The sequence below is a fragment of the Sminthopsis crassicaudata genome, chromosome 2 (genome assembly GCF_048593235.1).
Source record: "Sminthopsis crassicaudata isolate SCR6 chromosome 2, ASM4859323v1, whole genome shotgun sequence".
Lineage (NCBI taxonomy): Eukaryota > Metazoa > Chordata > Mammalia > Dasyuromorphia > Dasyuridae > Sminthopsis > Sminthopsis crassicaudata.
The window spans coordinates 345049894-345067735 of NC_133618.1; the positions used below are offsets into that span (position 1 = coordinate 345049894).

The following is a 17842-nucleotide window of genomic DNA, read 5'->3' on the forward strand; positions in this document are numbered from 1 at the left end:
GAGTGAAATTAGCAGGACCAGGGGATCATTATATACTTCAACAACAATACTATATGATGATCAATTCTGATGGAGAAGGCTCTCTTCAACAATGAGATGAACCAAATCGGTTCCAAAAGAGCAGTAATGAACTGAACTAGTTATGCCCAGTGAAAGAACTCTGAGAGATGACTATGAACCACTACATAGAATTCTCAATTCCTCTATTTTTGTCCACCTGCATTTTTGATTTCCTTCAAAGACTAATTGTACACTATTTCAAAGTCTTATTCTTTTTGTACAGCAAAATAACTGTATGGACATGTATACATATTTAACTTATACTTTAACATATTTAACATGTATTGGTCAACCTGTCATCTGGGGGAGGGGGAAGGGGGGAAAGGGGGAAAATTGGAACAAAATATTTTGCAGTTGTCAATGCTGAAAAATTACCCATGCATATATCTTGTAAATGAAAAGTTATAATTAAAAAAGAGGAAGTGTTTCATAAGGGAAAATCAAGGGAGAGATGAAAAATCAATAATTATCATCTGATAAGATTTAGGATTTCTTAAACATTTATGGGTGATCAAGGGTTACAACCATCTTTGTGTATGACTGGAGTGTGAAGCAGCTCATGAATAAGTTGAGCAGGTAAGAAGATTAAGAAACTGAGTAGCTTAAGATTGCTTGAAGGACAGTTATGTATGTTGAAGTCCCTGAGTATGAGGGCAGGAGTTGAAGAGGGAAAAACATATCATGAACCAGGTATTGAACTCAGTGAGAAAAGAAGAGAAGTGACCTTAACGGATGTCTATAGATAAGAGTTACATGGATTTTCTTTGGATAGTAGATGTGGACCTCAAAAAAAGAGCATACTGAATGATGGAGGTTGAGGGAGAACATGGAAGTAGCAAAGGGGAGTAAAGGATATTCTTTGCTCCAAAATATATACATATTTATGCATGTGCTTATTATATGTATATATTTTGTAACCATATCATATTTGCTGCCATATAAATGGCAGCATAGCATTGTGGAGAGATCTGCCCTTGGAGCCAAGAACACTGGGTTTAATATCTATGATATGAATTCCAAAGAAGGTGATGGAAGACCAGGATTTAAATCAATTAAATTCTCTATTCCCGTGACATTATATTCCATCACTTTGTCTAGCCCCTATATTATAAGAACTTATATTAAATTTAATCCATGGTTTTCATTGGTTTATTTTTCCTCCAATGATGTTATAATATTGGTTACAATTCATTTATTCATACATTCCTCTACACCATGTCCTTCCAAAATTTCATTTTAGGACCTTGAAACATGATTATCCTGGCCTTTCTTATTTTCTTTTAAGATTGCAATAATACTAGTAGAGCTTATAAGCAACCTTTGTTTACCTTTTGTTCTCTCTATATAACATAAACCCAGGTGTTGTTATTTATAGTTATTCAGGGTGGATCATCTAGATTTCCAGAAAATTTATACAAATACTGCCTCAATATAGTGTTATCCAACACTTCGATTGGTTTGATACTAGGATATTAAAAGGGGTAAGATTACTACTAGTTATGAAACTAAAGATTCAAGCTCACAAAAACCAAAAATTAAGTCTCTAATAATCCAAGTCAAAATTATATTGCTTTTACTATTGTCTTACCCAACCCTACCTGAACTGACCAAGAAAAAGATATCTATTGCTACTTCTGAGTTCTTAAAGCTAAATTTAATTTAATCAATATTTATTAGTACTAATGAATATCCTCTCTCTTTCATGCTCTTTCTCATTCTCTCTTTCATTCTTCCATTTCTCTCTCCCCATGTGTGTCTATATACATAATTTGTTGTTGTTGATATATAACTTATATTTTTCTCTACTAATCAAGGTCCTAAATGATGAATTTGACATTACTGAAGAAACATGTTGAAATCATTAAAGTGTATCTTATGTTGATTCTCTTGAATAGAAAATTTAATTTTTTACCTATATATAATAATCTTAACATGCCTACCTTAATCATTCATGAAGTTTCAACTTGCAAAGAGATTTCCCTTCAGTCTCTTTCTTGCATGTTATTGCTTTGAAGCTGTTGTAATAAGAGCAGTGTTTCTTCACAGAAAAGTTATTTTTTTCTTAATCACAGATGAAGTAGTTTCATTTTCTATGCAGTAATTTAAGCTTCAAGTTGTGTCACTTGTATATAAATGTAAGATGGTATTTCTCATTCTTGTCATATTCATTTCCACCACTTAAATTTATAGCAAGAGCTTTTTGATAAATCAATCAACATTTAAGTTCTTTTAGAGTAAAACATTTATTTGTTAAAGTGATATAAGTTGTTATTCAGGTTCTACAATTTGTTAAATCATGGTTGACAATGTATAACATGAATTAGTACAGAAATTGTTGCTAATGTAGACTTGTTGTATTTCTTTATTATTAAAAAACATAACAGAAAAGACATTTGAGTTTAAATGGGGATGAATATAATCTGATGACGCCAGTATCTGTTGATGTCAGACTTCTTTCTTTTGGTTCAAATGGAAAATTTCTTCAAGACATCTGTTGAATTATAGTTCATCTTTGTGATTTGAAGTCATTTTCTATTTTATCCGGTAAAAATATCAAAGACTTTTTTCAGGAAACAGAGGAGAGATGGTGTTCTTCATATTATGTCCAGTCTCTAGAAAGAGAGAGAGTGGGGGATGGGAAAAGAAAAAGGAAGAGAGAGAAACACATACACACAGATGCATACACACAGAGGAGAAGGGAAAAGGGGAAAGAGAGAGGGACAAAGATACATATAAGCACATACATACAGAGAGAGAGAAAGATTGAGAGAGAGAGAGAGAGAGAGAGAGAGAGAGAGAGAGAGAGAGAGAGAGAGAGAGAAGGGTGGGTAGACAGATAGCTAGTAAGATGGCTATGCTACTGTTTCATGAATCTACAAGTCCTCAAATTGCAAGAAGTTAAGTTTATGTGCTTTGTAATTCTACCAGCATATACTAGAAATATCACAGTTCTTAGATGATTTGCAAGTCACTGTAATTCATGATAAGTTATGGCTTAAAAATGTAAAGAAACTAGAAAACTAATTTTAAAGAATCTATCTAAAGTTAAATCTACTCTCAATATGTCAGTCTCTATAATATTCTTAATAATTCCGACACAAGAGAATAACATTTCTTCCAGAATTATTTTTAATGTTTTAAAAAATAAAAGGGTTCATGTACTAAAAGTTGTAGCCTAGTCACTCAGAGTAATATTTGTAATATACTACCATAATATTGATTGTACTTTAATATGAAATGATTGTTCTAAACTTTTTTCAATCAGTTACCTTGAATGGAACCAACATATTGATAACCTATATGAAATAAATGCCCTTATGGATTCTGCTAGGATTTTTCTCAAAGATATTATCAGGAAAATTAAAATTTAGAAATTTAGCAAAATTGAAATTCTTAAGGGCTTATAGTTGCCAGAGACTAAATAAAACAACACAACTTTAATTTTTTTTAAACTCAAAAAATTGAAAACCATAGAATGGCTTAGTGGAAAACTTTAAAAAATTATCAATGTAGAAATATTCACCAACATTGTATTTCTTATAATTCATGATTATGTTCACAATTATGAAATTAGTAGGCATTTTACTATGCCTACTAAGTGTTTTTCTGATCTTGAAGAAATTTTTTTTATAAATCCAATTGAAGTTTTCACACCTTCATCTCTCATATCAAAAGATTTAAACATCATTTGAAATATTGTAAAAATATCCATTTTAGGATGATATTTCTTTTCTATTCTGTTTTCTAATAGATAAGCTATTCTATTCTATTCTATTTCTACTTCTATAATTCTATTCTATTTCTATTATTTATTATAGCTAAAGAACTTAATTTAAATATTTCATACAAGTTCAGGAGTAGTTTGACAAAGGTAAGGGAAATAGCATAGCATATAAAAGTTAAGAACTCTCTGATAATGTGAATTCTAAGAAAAGAATTAAGTGAAATCACTGCTGGGTCCACTAGATAATGTTTCTTTTTGTTTTTGTTTTTTTATAACATATGAAGGATTGATAAGTATCTTAAGAATAGAAATGAATGAATTTAGTTTTTGTATTTATAAAAGAAAAAATATTTCAAATAGCACAAGATGCATTATTATAATTATTCAAAAATACTTAAAAATTAATTCCAAAATCAATTAAAACTATAACCAAGCCTCAATATTATTTAAGGTTCATACTATAGGCTAATGTTACTCTAAAAAATTTGTATATAACAAATTATTTTTCATTTTATATTTCCCAATTAAAATCCCCCTTTGAAGGGATATAAAGTAGATAACTTTTGTTAACAGCACATATTCAAAGCATCCACAAATTTGTCTTTCCTCTTATATAATCTATATTCTCTTATACATATGATCTACTTTGTAGCTAAACTGTAATTTATATAGTTTCTCTAACATGCCAAATGCTTGTCCACCTCTGTAGTTTTGTAGTTTTGTGCATACCATCTGGGACCTCTATTTACCTTTTGCCCCCATTTCTACCTATAAAATCTTTGCCATCCTATGATGTCCAATTAAATCCTGCTTCCCAAATGAAAACATTCCTCATCCCAAATGGAAATCATTTTCTTAACAGAACACCAAAAGAATTTTCTATTATTAAATTGATCATATCTAATTTATATTATATCATATATGTTTATATATATATATATATTATTTCTTATTTTATCATATCTTATCTCTCCTATAAGATTGTACACTTATCTCCTTCAGCTCAATGCCTTACACATAGTAAGGTTGTAATAAACATTTGGTAAATAAAGAAATAAAGAAATGTTCATGTACCTAAAAGAAAAAAAAAATGGATAACACAACTACTTGTATTTTGTGAAAAATTTTTGTGAAAAATCTTACAATTCTATTCTATTTCAATAACAAGTTAGTGGGGCTAATGAAGTTATAAGGATTTTAGCTATGGTATATTATATTCAATCCTACATGATATAACAAATGATAAAGCAACTGTAAGATCAAGTTTAAAGAATTATCATTTCTTAAAAATGGACATTAAAGGAAATGTCAGGCTTTCCAAGTTGCAAAAAGTTATGAATTAAATAGAAAACGTGACATACAAGATCCAAGAAAAATATAAGGTAACCATCAAAGATTAATTATAAGGGACTCAATAAGGACAGGCTTTTCTGTTTACATATAGAAATGTAAACTGTGTCCTTGGATTATCATTGGTAATTGGATAGTTGAAAAGATTGTAGTAAACTCAAATATGTGTGATTTTAAAAAGCAAAACTATGTAGGGAAAGATAGAAAAGTAATTACCTCAAACAAATAAGGTATGAGATGAAGAACTGTCACAGAGGAATTAAATAAGAGAAGAAGGACTAGTAGTTTTTGAAGCCTACTTTTACCCGGAACAGCTTAAGGAAAGAAAAATGCATATTTATCCAAAAGGAGAGAAGAGAGAATAAAAGAAGAAATTTTAGAGGGATCCTACTCACATCATAAATGGATAAAATAGAGAACAGCATGTGCATTTAGAAGGGAATAAAAGCATTTTACATTTGTAAAGAAATCAGAGTGAAGAAATAGGATGAGGAGAATAAGTATAAAAGGTGATGTAGATTAATAGAAATAGGATAAAGTGTGTGTAGATTAATGGAAATGGATAAAGAGGGAACAACATATATATTTGGAAGGCTATAAAAACTCTTCTAAATTCAGATAAAAACAAGAGGGCAAGGGGAAAGTAGTGGGGGCAGTATAAGAGAGGGATCTTTGGAGAGAGAGTTAGGTTAATTAATAGGAGAGCAAGATAGTAGGTAGAAATAAAGCAGGGGAGAAAACAGGGATAGGAAATAAGAAATATATACAAACATAAAATAAAGATCAGGAGGAGAATTTATTATGTTAAAAAAAAGCCAAGATAGTTATAATCTCAAAGTTAAAACTAAAATATATTTAATCAAAAGAGAAAAATAGAGAAACTACACTATAATGTCAGTGATATTAATAAATATTGTTTTAGACTATTTAAAATAGCTGGATAGTATAAAGTTGAAATATTTTTGTGGCAATATGTATTATATCGTGTATAATATTTATTATACACAAATGATGAGTTAGTAGATTTAGAAAAATATTAAAAGACTTGGACTTATGAAGGAAGATGTTATTCACCTTCAGAGGAGCAGAGGACAAACATAGTATGGTCTTACATACATATATCTGAATGTATATATGTATATATTTGTGTGGTTAGAGATACATATGTGTATCTGTTTGTACATATGTTTGTGTGTATATATGTGTAATATAGCCACTATTAATTGTAACCTTTTTGAGACATTGGGGGAGATAAAGGGCACAGGGAAAGAATGAAAAAAGAGCACAGCAGAAAACAATAGAAAACCTATGAGGAAGCAAAGAAAAAAATGGACTGTTCCGAACAAAATATGTAATATTTATTATGTGGGCTTCCTTGAAATTGAGATTTATTGCTTTATATTTTAAATCTTCTTATGTTCTGCTGTGCATGTGGCAATGTGTTTTTTCCCCTGTTTCTATTTTGTATTTAAATTTTAAATTAAAAAAAAAAAGGAATTTTAATTTAATTAGCATCAACTTTGAAGGAAACCGCAAAGGTCAATAACATATCCTATGTGATGTAATATGTTTTAGTGATGTAAACAACACTCACAATAGCAAAAATAAAATTAGACTAGAATTCAAGTAAATAAATGATCAGAAAACAAATTTAGTATTAACAATTACAGTATATAAGTACTACTCTTGTGAAATGCCAAAAAATAATTTAAAACCTAGGGACACAAATTAAAGTAAGTCAGCATATGTATCATTGAAATAATATAATAGTGTAATAACTAGAGTATCATAGATAATCTGTTGGCAGATAGCATGGCATTGGTAAAGAAAGTTGGCATTAGAGGTAAAAAACCCTAAGTTTAAGTCCTGCCTCTGATATGTTCTATATGATCATGGGCACGTTCAGACCACCCCTTCCATAGATTTGTTGTGTTTCTTTAAGGGTGATATAACTTTTCTTGTTCAAAAGAAAAATTCTTTCACCTGTGGTTCAGAGATGAGATGAAAGCAGTTTCCCTTACTTGGTACATTTCTCTGGAATATGTACTTCATTTCTTCCCCTATAAGAGGAAAGAATTAAATAAAGAAAGCCCTTGATCCTCTGGTAAGAGGCTATATTTCAGGAGAATACATACTCCTTTCCCACCTCCCTTGTGACTTCTATCCATTCCTTTCCCAGTTTATTCTGGTGTTATGTCAAATATAATAATGATGGCTAATATTTATTTATGTGTTATCTAGATAATAGAAATAAAGAATCATAAAATCTGGAATAATTTGTGGAGGAAGTTATAGCATAAGGCAGTAGCTGAATAATAGGTTCTTCCTAGACATTTTAAGGTAATATTCTAAGGCCTTTAGAAATCTTCAAACTTTCTTGGAATCCTTTCAAGATATCACATTTACCAAAGACACGAAGTAATTAAGTCCAAAAGAAACTCACAAAAATGAAAAAAGAAAAAGGAAAATAAGATATCTACAAAAAGACTAAAAACTTAAGATGCTGAACTTATTTTAACTTATTTTTAAATTTTGTTTTATATTGCATAATTTTCCAAAAATCCTGAGATAATGAGCTTTGAGCTTATCTTGTTTTTAAAATATCACTAGACAAAGTTTCCAAAGCTTTTTCCAATAATACATTTATCAATATTCCTTTCATATGTATCTGGATGGTAAATATAGGTTATCTATTCTCTATATTCTGCAAAATGAACTTTTGTTTATTTAAAAATTAAGTTCCTTACATTTACACTTAACAATCAATTATATTTGTAGTCTACAACAAATTATATTTAAATGAATATTTGATGAGATTTTCAATGGCTTTACTATATGTTAAAATGTTTCCTTTTGAAATGTTTTTTTATTATAGCTTTTTGCTCTTATGTACTATTAGCTCCACACAGCATTATTAATATATTAGTCTAGAATTATGAATAGAGAAATTTAGGAGAGTTATTCACTATATTCTCTTTCTTCTACTCTCCCCTCCCTCCCACTTTGACCTATAGCATTTCAGTTTACTAAAATGTTATATAAATGAAAGGGGGAAAAAACATGATAGAGAGATGATAGAAAGAGCGATAATGGGAATGAAGGTTCAGCTTATAAATTTTTCTCTTTGCTTTTATTTCTCCTGCTTATCACCTTAGGTTTGTTTCTTGCTTGGAATAGTCATAGACAACACCACCATGTTTATAAATTTTCAGGAAAAACCCATTTTTCAACTGGTGCCTTCCTCTACAAATTATTCTAGACTTCATGGTTCCTTATTCTGTTATCCACATTAAATAAACAAATATTAACAGACATTAATACACTTATATAATATTAACATAAATTACTTCAGTAAATTAAGAACTTTTTAGATCCTGAGTGTTAGCTTTTCATTCCAGCTGTCATCTAAAAATTCAGTCATCATATCCTTTATATCTTTATCCAAGTCATCAAAAATATATATATAGATAGATAGATAGATATATATATATTCATTTGTAGCCCGTTCATCAATTTTTCTGTTGTATTTAGTACAAAAGTTGAAAAAGGACAGTGGAGCAAAACAAATATTGAACTGGTCTCATTCTCTATTGTCAGTTATTATAATGCTATTTGTTATAAGCAACAATCCTATCCATAAGTTCATTGACCCGCTTCAATATAACTTTTAAAACTTCAAATCACTTTTACCCTAACTTATATTTTTATCTATTTCAATAACCAGTTGCTCAATTATTTTATAAAATTTTCCATTGTTGGTTGAAGGTTGTAAATATTTTTGTTATTAGCAGAAAGAGCTTCAATAGATGTATGTGTGGGTATATATCTATATATACATGCATATAATATAATTAAAATTTCTCATTGCTATTATAACATACTTCAAGGGGCAGTTAGGTGGTGCAGTGGATAGAGCACCAGCTCTGAAGTCAGGAGGACCTGAGTTCAAATATGGCCTCAGACACATACTACTTCCTGTGTGACCCTAGGCAAGTCATTTAACCCACTTGCCTCAGCAAAATAAATAAATATATATATATCCTCAAAACCCAGATTGTGACTTGTTTTCTTAAATTCTTCATTTCTTAAATCCTTCAATCTGGGTGGTCTGTATAATACACCAGTGACAGAATCACTTCTCTTTCTCTTCCCATTGACCTACAGCCAAATATTTTGGATATTCTCCCCTCTGGTTCCTGTCTTTCTGCATGTATGCATATTTTCCAACTACTAAACTTTATAGGTATACTCTCTTTTGATTCTGTTATATCCATGAAGAACCCCATTGCAGTTTGGGTTTTACACACAAAGTCCTAATGATGCCATGAAGTCAACTTCCTTTCTTGTTTTAGGATTTCTAGTTCCTCTTGCTTATTGCATACATTTTGAAGATTTATGTAAAGAAATTTGAGGCCATGGCTTTTATTCACTACCTTATTTTTTTGGTTTTTGAAAAAAATCTTCCGTGAACTTCTGGGTTGTCTCAGCTACTGTTGTTATTTTCTAGGAGATCTAACTTCATGGATATATATATATATATATATATATATATATATATATATATATATATATATATATATATATATATATATATATATATATATATATATATATATATGTATATATATATATGTATATATATATATATATATACGTATATATATATATGTATATATATACATATATATATATACATATATATATATATATATATATATATATATATATATATATATATATATATATATATAAAACTATTTTCTCCCTCATTCCTTCTTTTCAATTTTAAAATCCATTTGAGTAGAGTTAAAAAACATCAGACATTCTTTGTTAGGTGCACTTTTCAGGCACATTTTAAGCTTTAGTACAGAATCCAATTCTCATTTTTAAACACAAGTACTTCCATATACATATATGTATATTTTCATATACATATACATAAGTATTTGTGTGGGCATGTATATGTATGTATGTGGGGGAAAAGTGTAGAAGAGAGGGGGGAACATCTTGCCTTGAGTACTTTAGCAGTACTAAAAACAAAACTTGTGTCTCAAAGATCTTAATATTTTGAAAGAAGATTTTGTAATGTTTGGAAACAGTTTCTTTTTTTTTTTTTTTTTGGCAGTATCATTTATGACTCATCAGAAGTGAGTAGTAGGGTAATCTTACACAATGTTAAGGTTCAAGCCTCATGTCTATGCCTTAGGAAGAAGACATTCTTTTCCATTTTTTATATCTTTAGAAGTAAACAACCACCACTATTTTTATGAAACTTTTGTCATCATCAGATAGCTTCTCTGGTTCTGCTTTCTCACTTTATTGGAGCAGAAGTGTCTGTATTCTTTTTGTTTGTTTGTTCATTTATAACATACAGCTCTCTGGATTCATTTTCTCCCGTTAGCTCAAAACTGCTTTTGTTTGTTTGTTTGTTTGTTTGTTTCCTTCCTCTTCTGTATAACATTCTTCTAGTCTATCCTTCAGATAAAGGCTATTTCCTGATACTTCACATTTTTCTTTCATTAATGTGCTGTTTTGCTGTTGTTTTAGAAACATTTATTTGTCCCTAATAACTTAAAGAGAAGAGGGCTTCTTAGAGCCTTTTTCTTTTCTTCTAGGAAAAAAAATTAATTTAAAGTGCCAGACATCTGACTCAAGTTGAAAAAAAAAAAAAAATCAAGCAGTGCAAATCACTGTAAAATGTGTCCAGCACTCCATAAAAGTTGATGTTGTTGTTGTTGTTTTTCTAGGAAAAGTACTTCTTTAAGAACTTTATAATCTATTTTGCCTTTTAAAAGTGACAAACACATTGACCTTCCTTTCCTTAATGTTGATACCTTCAGAGTAGAAACAGTTCATATTCTTTCTTTTTTTGTTTCAGCCTCTTAGTTGTTTTAGCAATCTTCCTTCACTTTCAACTACATTCTCATCAGTTTGATCCATTAGTTTCTTCTACTTACCTTTTTTTTAAACTTACCTTGACTGATCAATTACCTCCTCCTTTTCCTTATATACTTTTTGATTCTTTCTCTTCAATTTCTTCCCTCTCCCTTTTTTTTAATCCTCCTTATTTCTCCTTTGGTCCTGCTCTTACCCTTCAAACTTCTCTCAAAGAAATTGGGTATAAAATCTGGATATGGAAGTAGTTGTGCTTCAAATAAATATTCCTCAATTTCTCCTAAATTTCTCTGCTCTAAATTTAATTTTCTTCTTTATTCACAAGTCCAAATTTCTAAATTTCCCAAATAATTCACTTTTTATTCAACATGAATTTTTTTAATCTCTAACTTCTTTTTCAACAATATTTTATGACAGAAGCCAAAAATGAGTTTAACCTCTTAGAGGCAGAAACAGCTTCAACACATAACTTTCAAAATATCAGGATAAGTGAGATTTAAAAGTCATGGTATGAAATAATAAAGGAACTGGTCTTTATACTCCATTTTTAACTTTTGAGTTCTTTGTAAAGTATAGCTCTAGTGGGAAGGAAACTAGTCCCAAATATGTTTTAATTTAAGGAGTGTCCAAGCTTTAGAGTAGTGATATAAGGAAGGAAACCTTTATGCATCTAGGTGGGGTGAAAGTAGTACTCTCCAGAAAGAAAGGACATTGAATATTTAGAAACCTAAAATTCATTTTCTCTCTGAGTGTACTATGAATTTGTAATATTTTAGAATTCTGTAGTACTTTGGGAATCTATAATATTTTGGGAAAGATGTATTCATTGGAGATGGTGATAAAAGAAGAGATTAGAAAAAGAAGAATCCTGTGATTGTTAATAGTCTATAGTGATCTTTTATGTGTTTTCTTTATGTATGTTCTTGCATTTTCTATGGCAAGGAATAAAGACTGTCTTGTACCCAGCATATGTGTATATATATATATATATATATACACATATATACTTTCAGTATCTGGAGACTACTTTTACTATGAAGCTAAAAAAAAAACATGATATTGGGGAGGCAGCCCCCAATATTGGACCTGCCTACTATATGTAAATGTGGAGATTGTTGGGCTTGATTAATTAGTACATTTAAAGTGCTATGCCAGCTATTATTTTTATGTTGTAAAGTACCACTTATGTAATGAAAAATTGCTTAAACTAAGAAGCACAAAAGGATTCTTACTAACATCAATAAGAAACTAGGTCCTACTTCAACAAACATTATTTAACAGAATTATAAAGAGTTTTATTGAATTTAGCAATGTGCAAGGATATAGCTAAGATCAAATAATATTTAATGATTCATACATTTAGCTAATGTGTGAATTGTTGATTTTCATTTAATTATTTCTTGCATGCTTTCTTCCTAAACAATTCCAAATTTTTGCGTTTCTGACATAAAAAACTTTCTTAAACATTTATTAAAAACAAGAGTAACATACATTTAAGATCTAATAAGGCAACTGCTTTGTATAAGAGAAAGCAAAATATGAGGGAGCATTATTCACTATAAATCTCTCTCTCTATCTCATACCAAATATTACTGTGGTTTCATTTCAAAACTACAAATTCAGATCATCATTTTCTTTCAGTTTGTGATAGGTGATCTTCATGAGTTATCACCAAAAAAAAAAAAAAAAAAAAAGAACAAAGAAACAAAAAACTGAAGGTGGGCAGCCTTCTGGTGATGAGCTTCTCTAATTTTATTTAGTTTGAATCTCAGAGGACGGATAAAAAGCCTCATCACAAGATCTATATTTAATAATTTTGAAGATTTCAAAATGTCCACTGTAGTTCACATTATAGGCTTCAAGATCACTGAGTCAACTCCATAGAATTTGTCACAAATGCTTATTTTCCCCTAATATTTTGATATATGCACTTAGGGATCAGAACAACTTTGTTTTGGACTAATTTAATGTTAATCTTGTTTAGAAAATATTACCATTAATCTTTTTAAATTAACAAGACCAAAAAAGAATTTGGACAGGTCAAAATTTGTACATAAGAGGAAAGATGTTGAAAACCCAATGCATAATATGATATTAATAAAATATTTATAAATATAAATGAACATAAGTAAGAGCTCCAGCACTTTAGGCAATATTTTACAGAAAACTTATAGAAAGACATGCATAAATAGGTTCTTTTACCTTTTTAATGTCTTTGTGATATAGATGGACTAGTGGTATTGCTAAGTCATAGGATATACACAATTTTTAGCCCTTTGGGCATAAATCCAAATTACCTTTTTTCTATATTTCTTTTGTTTTTTCAATTTTGAATTTTCTTGTACAAAATGACAAATATGAAAATGCTTTATATAATTGCATATGTGTAGCCTATATCAGATTGCTTACCATCTCTGGGAAAAGGGAGAAAGGAAAGAGATAGGGATAGAATATAGAACTCTTTTTTTTAATGTTATAATTGTTTTGACATGTAATTGAAGGGGAATAAAATATATTAAAAAAAGACATGGATAAGATTCACATAAAATTAAGAGACATGGTAGACTATGACTTTCATTAGTGAAAGAATTACCAACTGATAAAAACATGAACCCACTGAACTCATTATTATAGTAACAGTTCTCACTTATAAATGCAAGTATTAATATTTATTCTATAACTAAAGTAAAAACAAAACAAAATACCTAAAATACTACATGAATAATTTTCTATGAAATTTGAATTTTTTGAAAATCTGTTTATGAGAATTATTGGATCTATTGCATCCAAAACTTAAATACATTTAGTATTTTAAAATATTCCAGATCTAGACCATTACATGTCATACCATAAGCTACATAGTTCCTCTTACACACACATACACACAAAACACACACATACATACACACACTCTCACTGCATCTTCCATGAAATTATGAGTTTTTTTTCTCCTTAAAATGAAGAGTCAATAAAAAACATAGCTGCATATTGGCCAATGAAAATAGTAAGAGGGAAATCAAAGCAGCATAGTGTAGTATAAAAAAAGTTTAGGCTAACTTTTCTTGAAGCTTTAACACTTCATAGATTTCCATTAAACTGAAATTGGTATAGACTATTGGATGCTAAACTTGGAGCAAAAAAAGGACTAATTCAAATTATGTCTTACATTTACAAGCTTAACCTCTCTGAACTTCCGATTTCTCATCTATAAAAAGGAGAATAAAAATAATTATAGTGTCTTCCTTATAGATTTACTGTGAGGCTTAAATGGCATAGTGAATTTAAAGTGTTTTTCAGCCTTTAAAATGTATTACTATATTTATTAATCACCTGTTGTGTGTCAGACACAAAAACAAAAAAAGTGCCTTCAGAGATTTATATTCTAATAGGAGTATATGACAGATATACATAGAAATACATAGAAAATAACTAAAAGATGGAAAGAATACAAATACCTCTGAGCATTAGGAAAAGTTTATCAAAAAGGGGACACCTACATGGAGTCAAGATTCTAGGAGAGTAGAAGTGCTTTCCTGTTTGGGAAAGTACAGATTTTAAAAATGAACATTCAACCAATTTGGCTAGGATATAGAGTGTGTCTAGAACAATGAAGGTCTTGTAAGTAATATGAAATAATCTTTAAAAAATAAATGGAGCAGATGAAACTTAGAACTCTGAATTTATGTGTACCTTACAAATATGTCTTGCAAGACAACATCCTGATTTTATTACAAAGAAAGCACAGAAATTTTCCAGTACTTGACAAAGTTGCATGTTCTTCTGTGCTCAAATTCTAGCAAAGAACTGTTCTTTTCAACTAATTAAATAGTGTCAAAGTTCTGCTTTGCTTTGAGAGATTCACAATAACCATCAAAACTCAACATTAGAATGGTGACTTAAAGCTTTTGGGGAGAAGGATCCTCAGGAATAATAATCATATATTGATGAAAATAATACTGCAAATATTTATTATGTACTTGTTGCAATTTATAGCTGCTCCACTTTAGAAAGAAGTCTAATACTAGCTTATTTTTCAGTGAGTACATAGTACAATTCTTCCTTGAAATATTAGATTGTAAATGATGTTCTTTGGGAAAATGTTTTAATTGGTTGTGAAACATTTTTTTTAAAATATAGGTTAGACAAACCATTATAAAATTAATGAGATTGATTCTTCAAGTCACACGCAAAATCATTCTTGTTTCCAAATACATTGTGCTACAGTAAATAGATTAATCATTAACACAGAAATAATTTGTTATAAATTCAGTGAACAAAATACCCTCAAACTTTAATTTTTAAGAATATATGAGTAAGTTTTATGATGAAATTCAAATGCACTGTATTAAACAAATACCAGAAACCAAAAATTAACTTAAAACTAAATATGTTGTCATATAAGCATTACAGAATGCCTTCAGTATGTAATAGCAAGCTCACCTGTGTGTTGTGGGCAATCTTGTCAACATTAGGCAGCAATGCATCTGGGAATAAAATTTTAATTTCGTGAAAATTAATTTATTCATTAAAATGCACACACTAATAGATGTTTTCCTAAGATTCTGGAAGAGCTTTATCTTTACGAATCTATAGCTGATGTCATCAATTATTCACAATGTATACATTCTGCTTTGGTTAATTTACAATTATCCACTTTAATGCCTGATGACTTTTTTCTCTCTAGGTTTCTAAGTTAAAATTACTTTAATATCTATAACATTAAATTAACTGGATTGCAGACTTGGCCATTATGATGTAGTATGTAAATCAATTGTTAGTTCTTTGCTTACCTAATCATAATTCAAATTACAGGCTTTTATGTATTTATATTTTTAAAATGTATTCAAACTTATTGTAAAACGTATTTACCCAAAAAATCATGTACAGCATTAAGCCATCATATGAGACAAAGAAAAATGTTTCCCAATTTCAGTACTATATCCACATCTATTTATATTAAAACTCATTTTCTTTTTTTCTCCCATTTTAGATATAAAGAAATTCATACATAACCATAAGATTTTTCTGCAAAGTTTAAAGATTTTCCTCCCTCCTCTCTTCCACCATGCCCAGCATTCATTTCCTTTATGTTAAAGGATGAAGAATATTGGAAAGACACAAATATACTGAGAAGCTTTGTAGAATATCAGAGAATAAAGGAAATGAGAATTATGCTATGCAATTATAATGATTTTGCAATTTTGTATGCACCTGTGTACTAGAAAGAATTTGAGGAAGAGAAAATTTTTCATATCTATATTTTGTTACAACATGATAGGAAGGAATCTGACAGTTATTTCAAAAGTTTCAGCTATAATATATAAATACTCATGATTACAACAATGTAATTAGTATTTCTATTTTCATTTGCTAGCTAGAGAAATTAATATATGATAAAGTGAAGCAGAAAATTCTTCAATAAAATATCTGCAACACATTATTCTTGATACATTAGAAAAATTATTTTGAAAAAAAAACTTATTCATATTACCCATAGAGCATTTCACTAGATAAATGTATTATATCAAAAGAAACAATATATATTGTCATTGAATACTTTATAAACACCACTAGTTTATGGATGGATACTTGAGCAATATCATTTTAGGCCTAGTCCATATTTCATGCAAAATTGTATATATTCTTTCCAGACTTCTGGCTTTTAAAAAATGTATATTTCAAACCAGGTGAGCTTTCTGTTTGAGTAAAGAATTCTGCTCTTCCAGTTGCCACAGAACAAGAAAGAACTGAGGGAATTAAAAAGTCTTAGAAAATATTGTATAAGGAAATTTAGAGATAGATTTTTTTAAAAGAACTTGCACTCTGTTGTAATTTAATATATACTAAGTATAGCATATAGAAGAATTTGGTGAGAAGTAGTTTTCTGAGAACCAATCCAAACATGTCTTATTCAAACTCAACATTAAATTCAAACTTCATGATGAAATATATAAATATAATACAGAATTAAAATGTTGCTGTAGTTGACATAAAATTAAATACTTAGATTAAAGTTTGATCCTTTTAATATGGACAAATACAATGGACATCAAGGTAAATGATATAGGTCAACTAGTGTGATGAAAGACTTCTCTAGAGAAAGTGTAGGGACAACCTAGCCTTTAAGCACTTGAAGAGCAATAATTGTATGCTACTGTGTAAACTAATTCTGCTTGGCACCATATATCAGAAATATAAAAAACAGGTAGAAATTTTAAAGATTTAGGCATAATGTAAGGAAAAAAATTTAAGTATTTAGTGGAATTCAGAAGTGGCATGTGTTCTTTCAGGAAGAAGTGGCTTAGCTTTGATTATGTTAATCAAAACTAATATATAGACAACTGAATAAATGACATATTCATTTTTAAAAAAGATACTGCACAGGAGTAAAGTATATTTTTGTCATATAATCATATGACAAATTTAATAAAACAGGAAAATGAATTAAAATATGAAAACAAAACATTATAAACGATGATCGGTAAGTCATTTTATTAATGAAGATATTTATTACTAACAAAATGAATGATAAATAAAAATACTTTTATTTTCCTTTATTCAAATTCTATTCTAAAGCCTTATAATGATATTTGTCTTGTGTCCTTGAGGATAGGACAATAGAGTACAATCCGAAAATCTTTAAGAATATATTCAGCATTGGTTTATGCCTTTCATCTGAGAAAAATATCTAGCTAAGGTCAGAGTGGCTTATCAAAAGAAAGTTGACTACTGTGTGATTAATATTTTTAGCCACAGCAACCATCTGCCAAGGAGAAAGGTTTCATGACATGTGTTTCATGACAATTTAACGTT

At 29.3% G+C, this 17842-nt stretch overlaps 1 protein-coding gene across 5 annotated transcripts in view; it reads right to left on the reverse strand.

Moving 5' to 3' along the window:
- Positions 1-2287: 2287 nt before the first annotated feature.
- The window catches only part of LRFN5 (leucine rich repeat and fibronectin type III domain containing 5), a 263784-nt gene continuing 248229 nt past the window's right edge, over positions 2288-17842 (reverse strand). Inside the window, exons 8-10 of one of the 5 annotated variants that reach the window (XR_012486541.1) lie at positions 15470-15513; positions 7118-7194; positions 2288-2672 (exon numbers count right to left, since the gene is read on the reverse strand). Coding sequence is in view for 4 of the 5 variants with exons in the window: in XM_074290654.1 (XP_074146755.1) it covers positions 15434-15513 (80 nt within the window). In the remaining variant the exon portion in view is untranslated. Of the gene's footprint in view, positions 2673-6055; positions 7195-12753; positions 15514-17842 lie in introns of those variants that run through there. The other 4 variants (XM_074290655.1, XM_074290657.1, XM_074290656.1 and 1 more) reach the window with 4 other exon arrangements.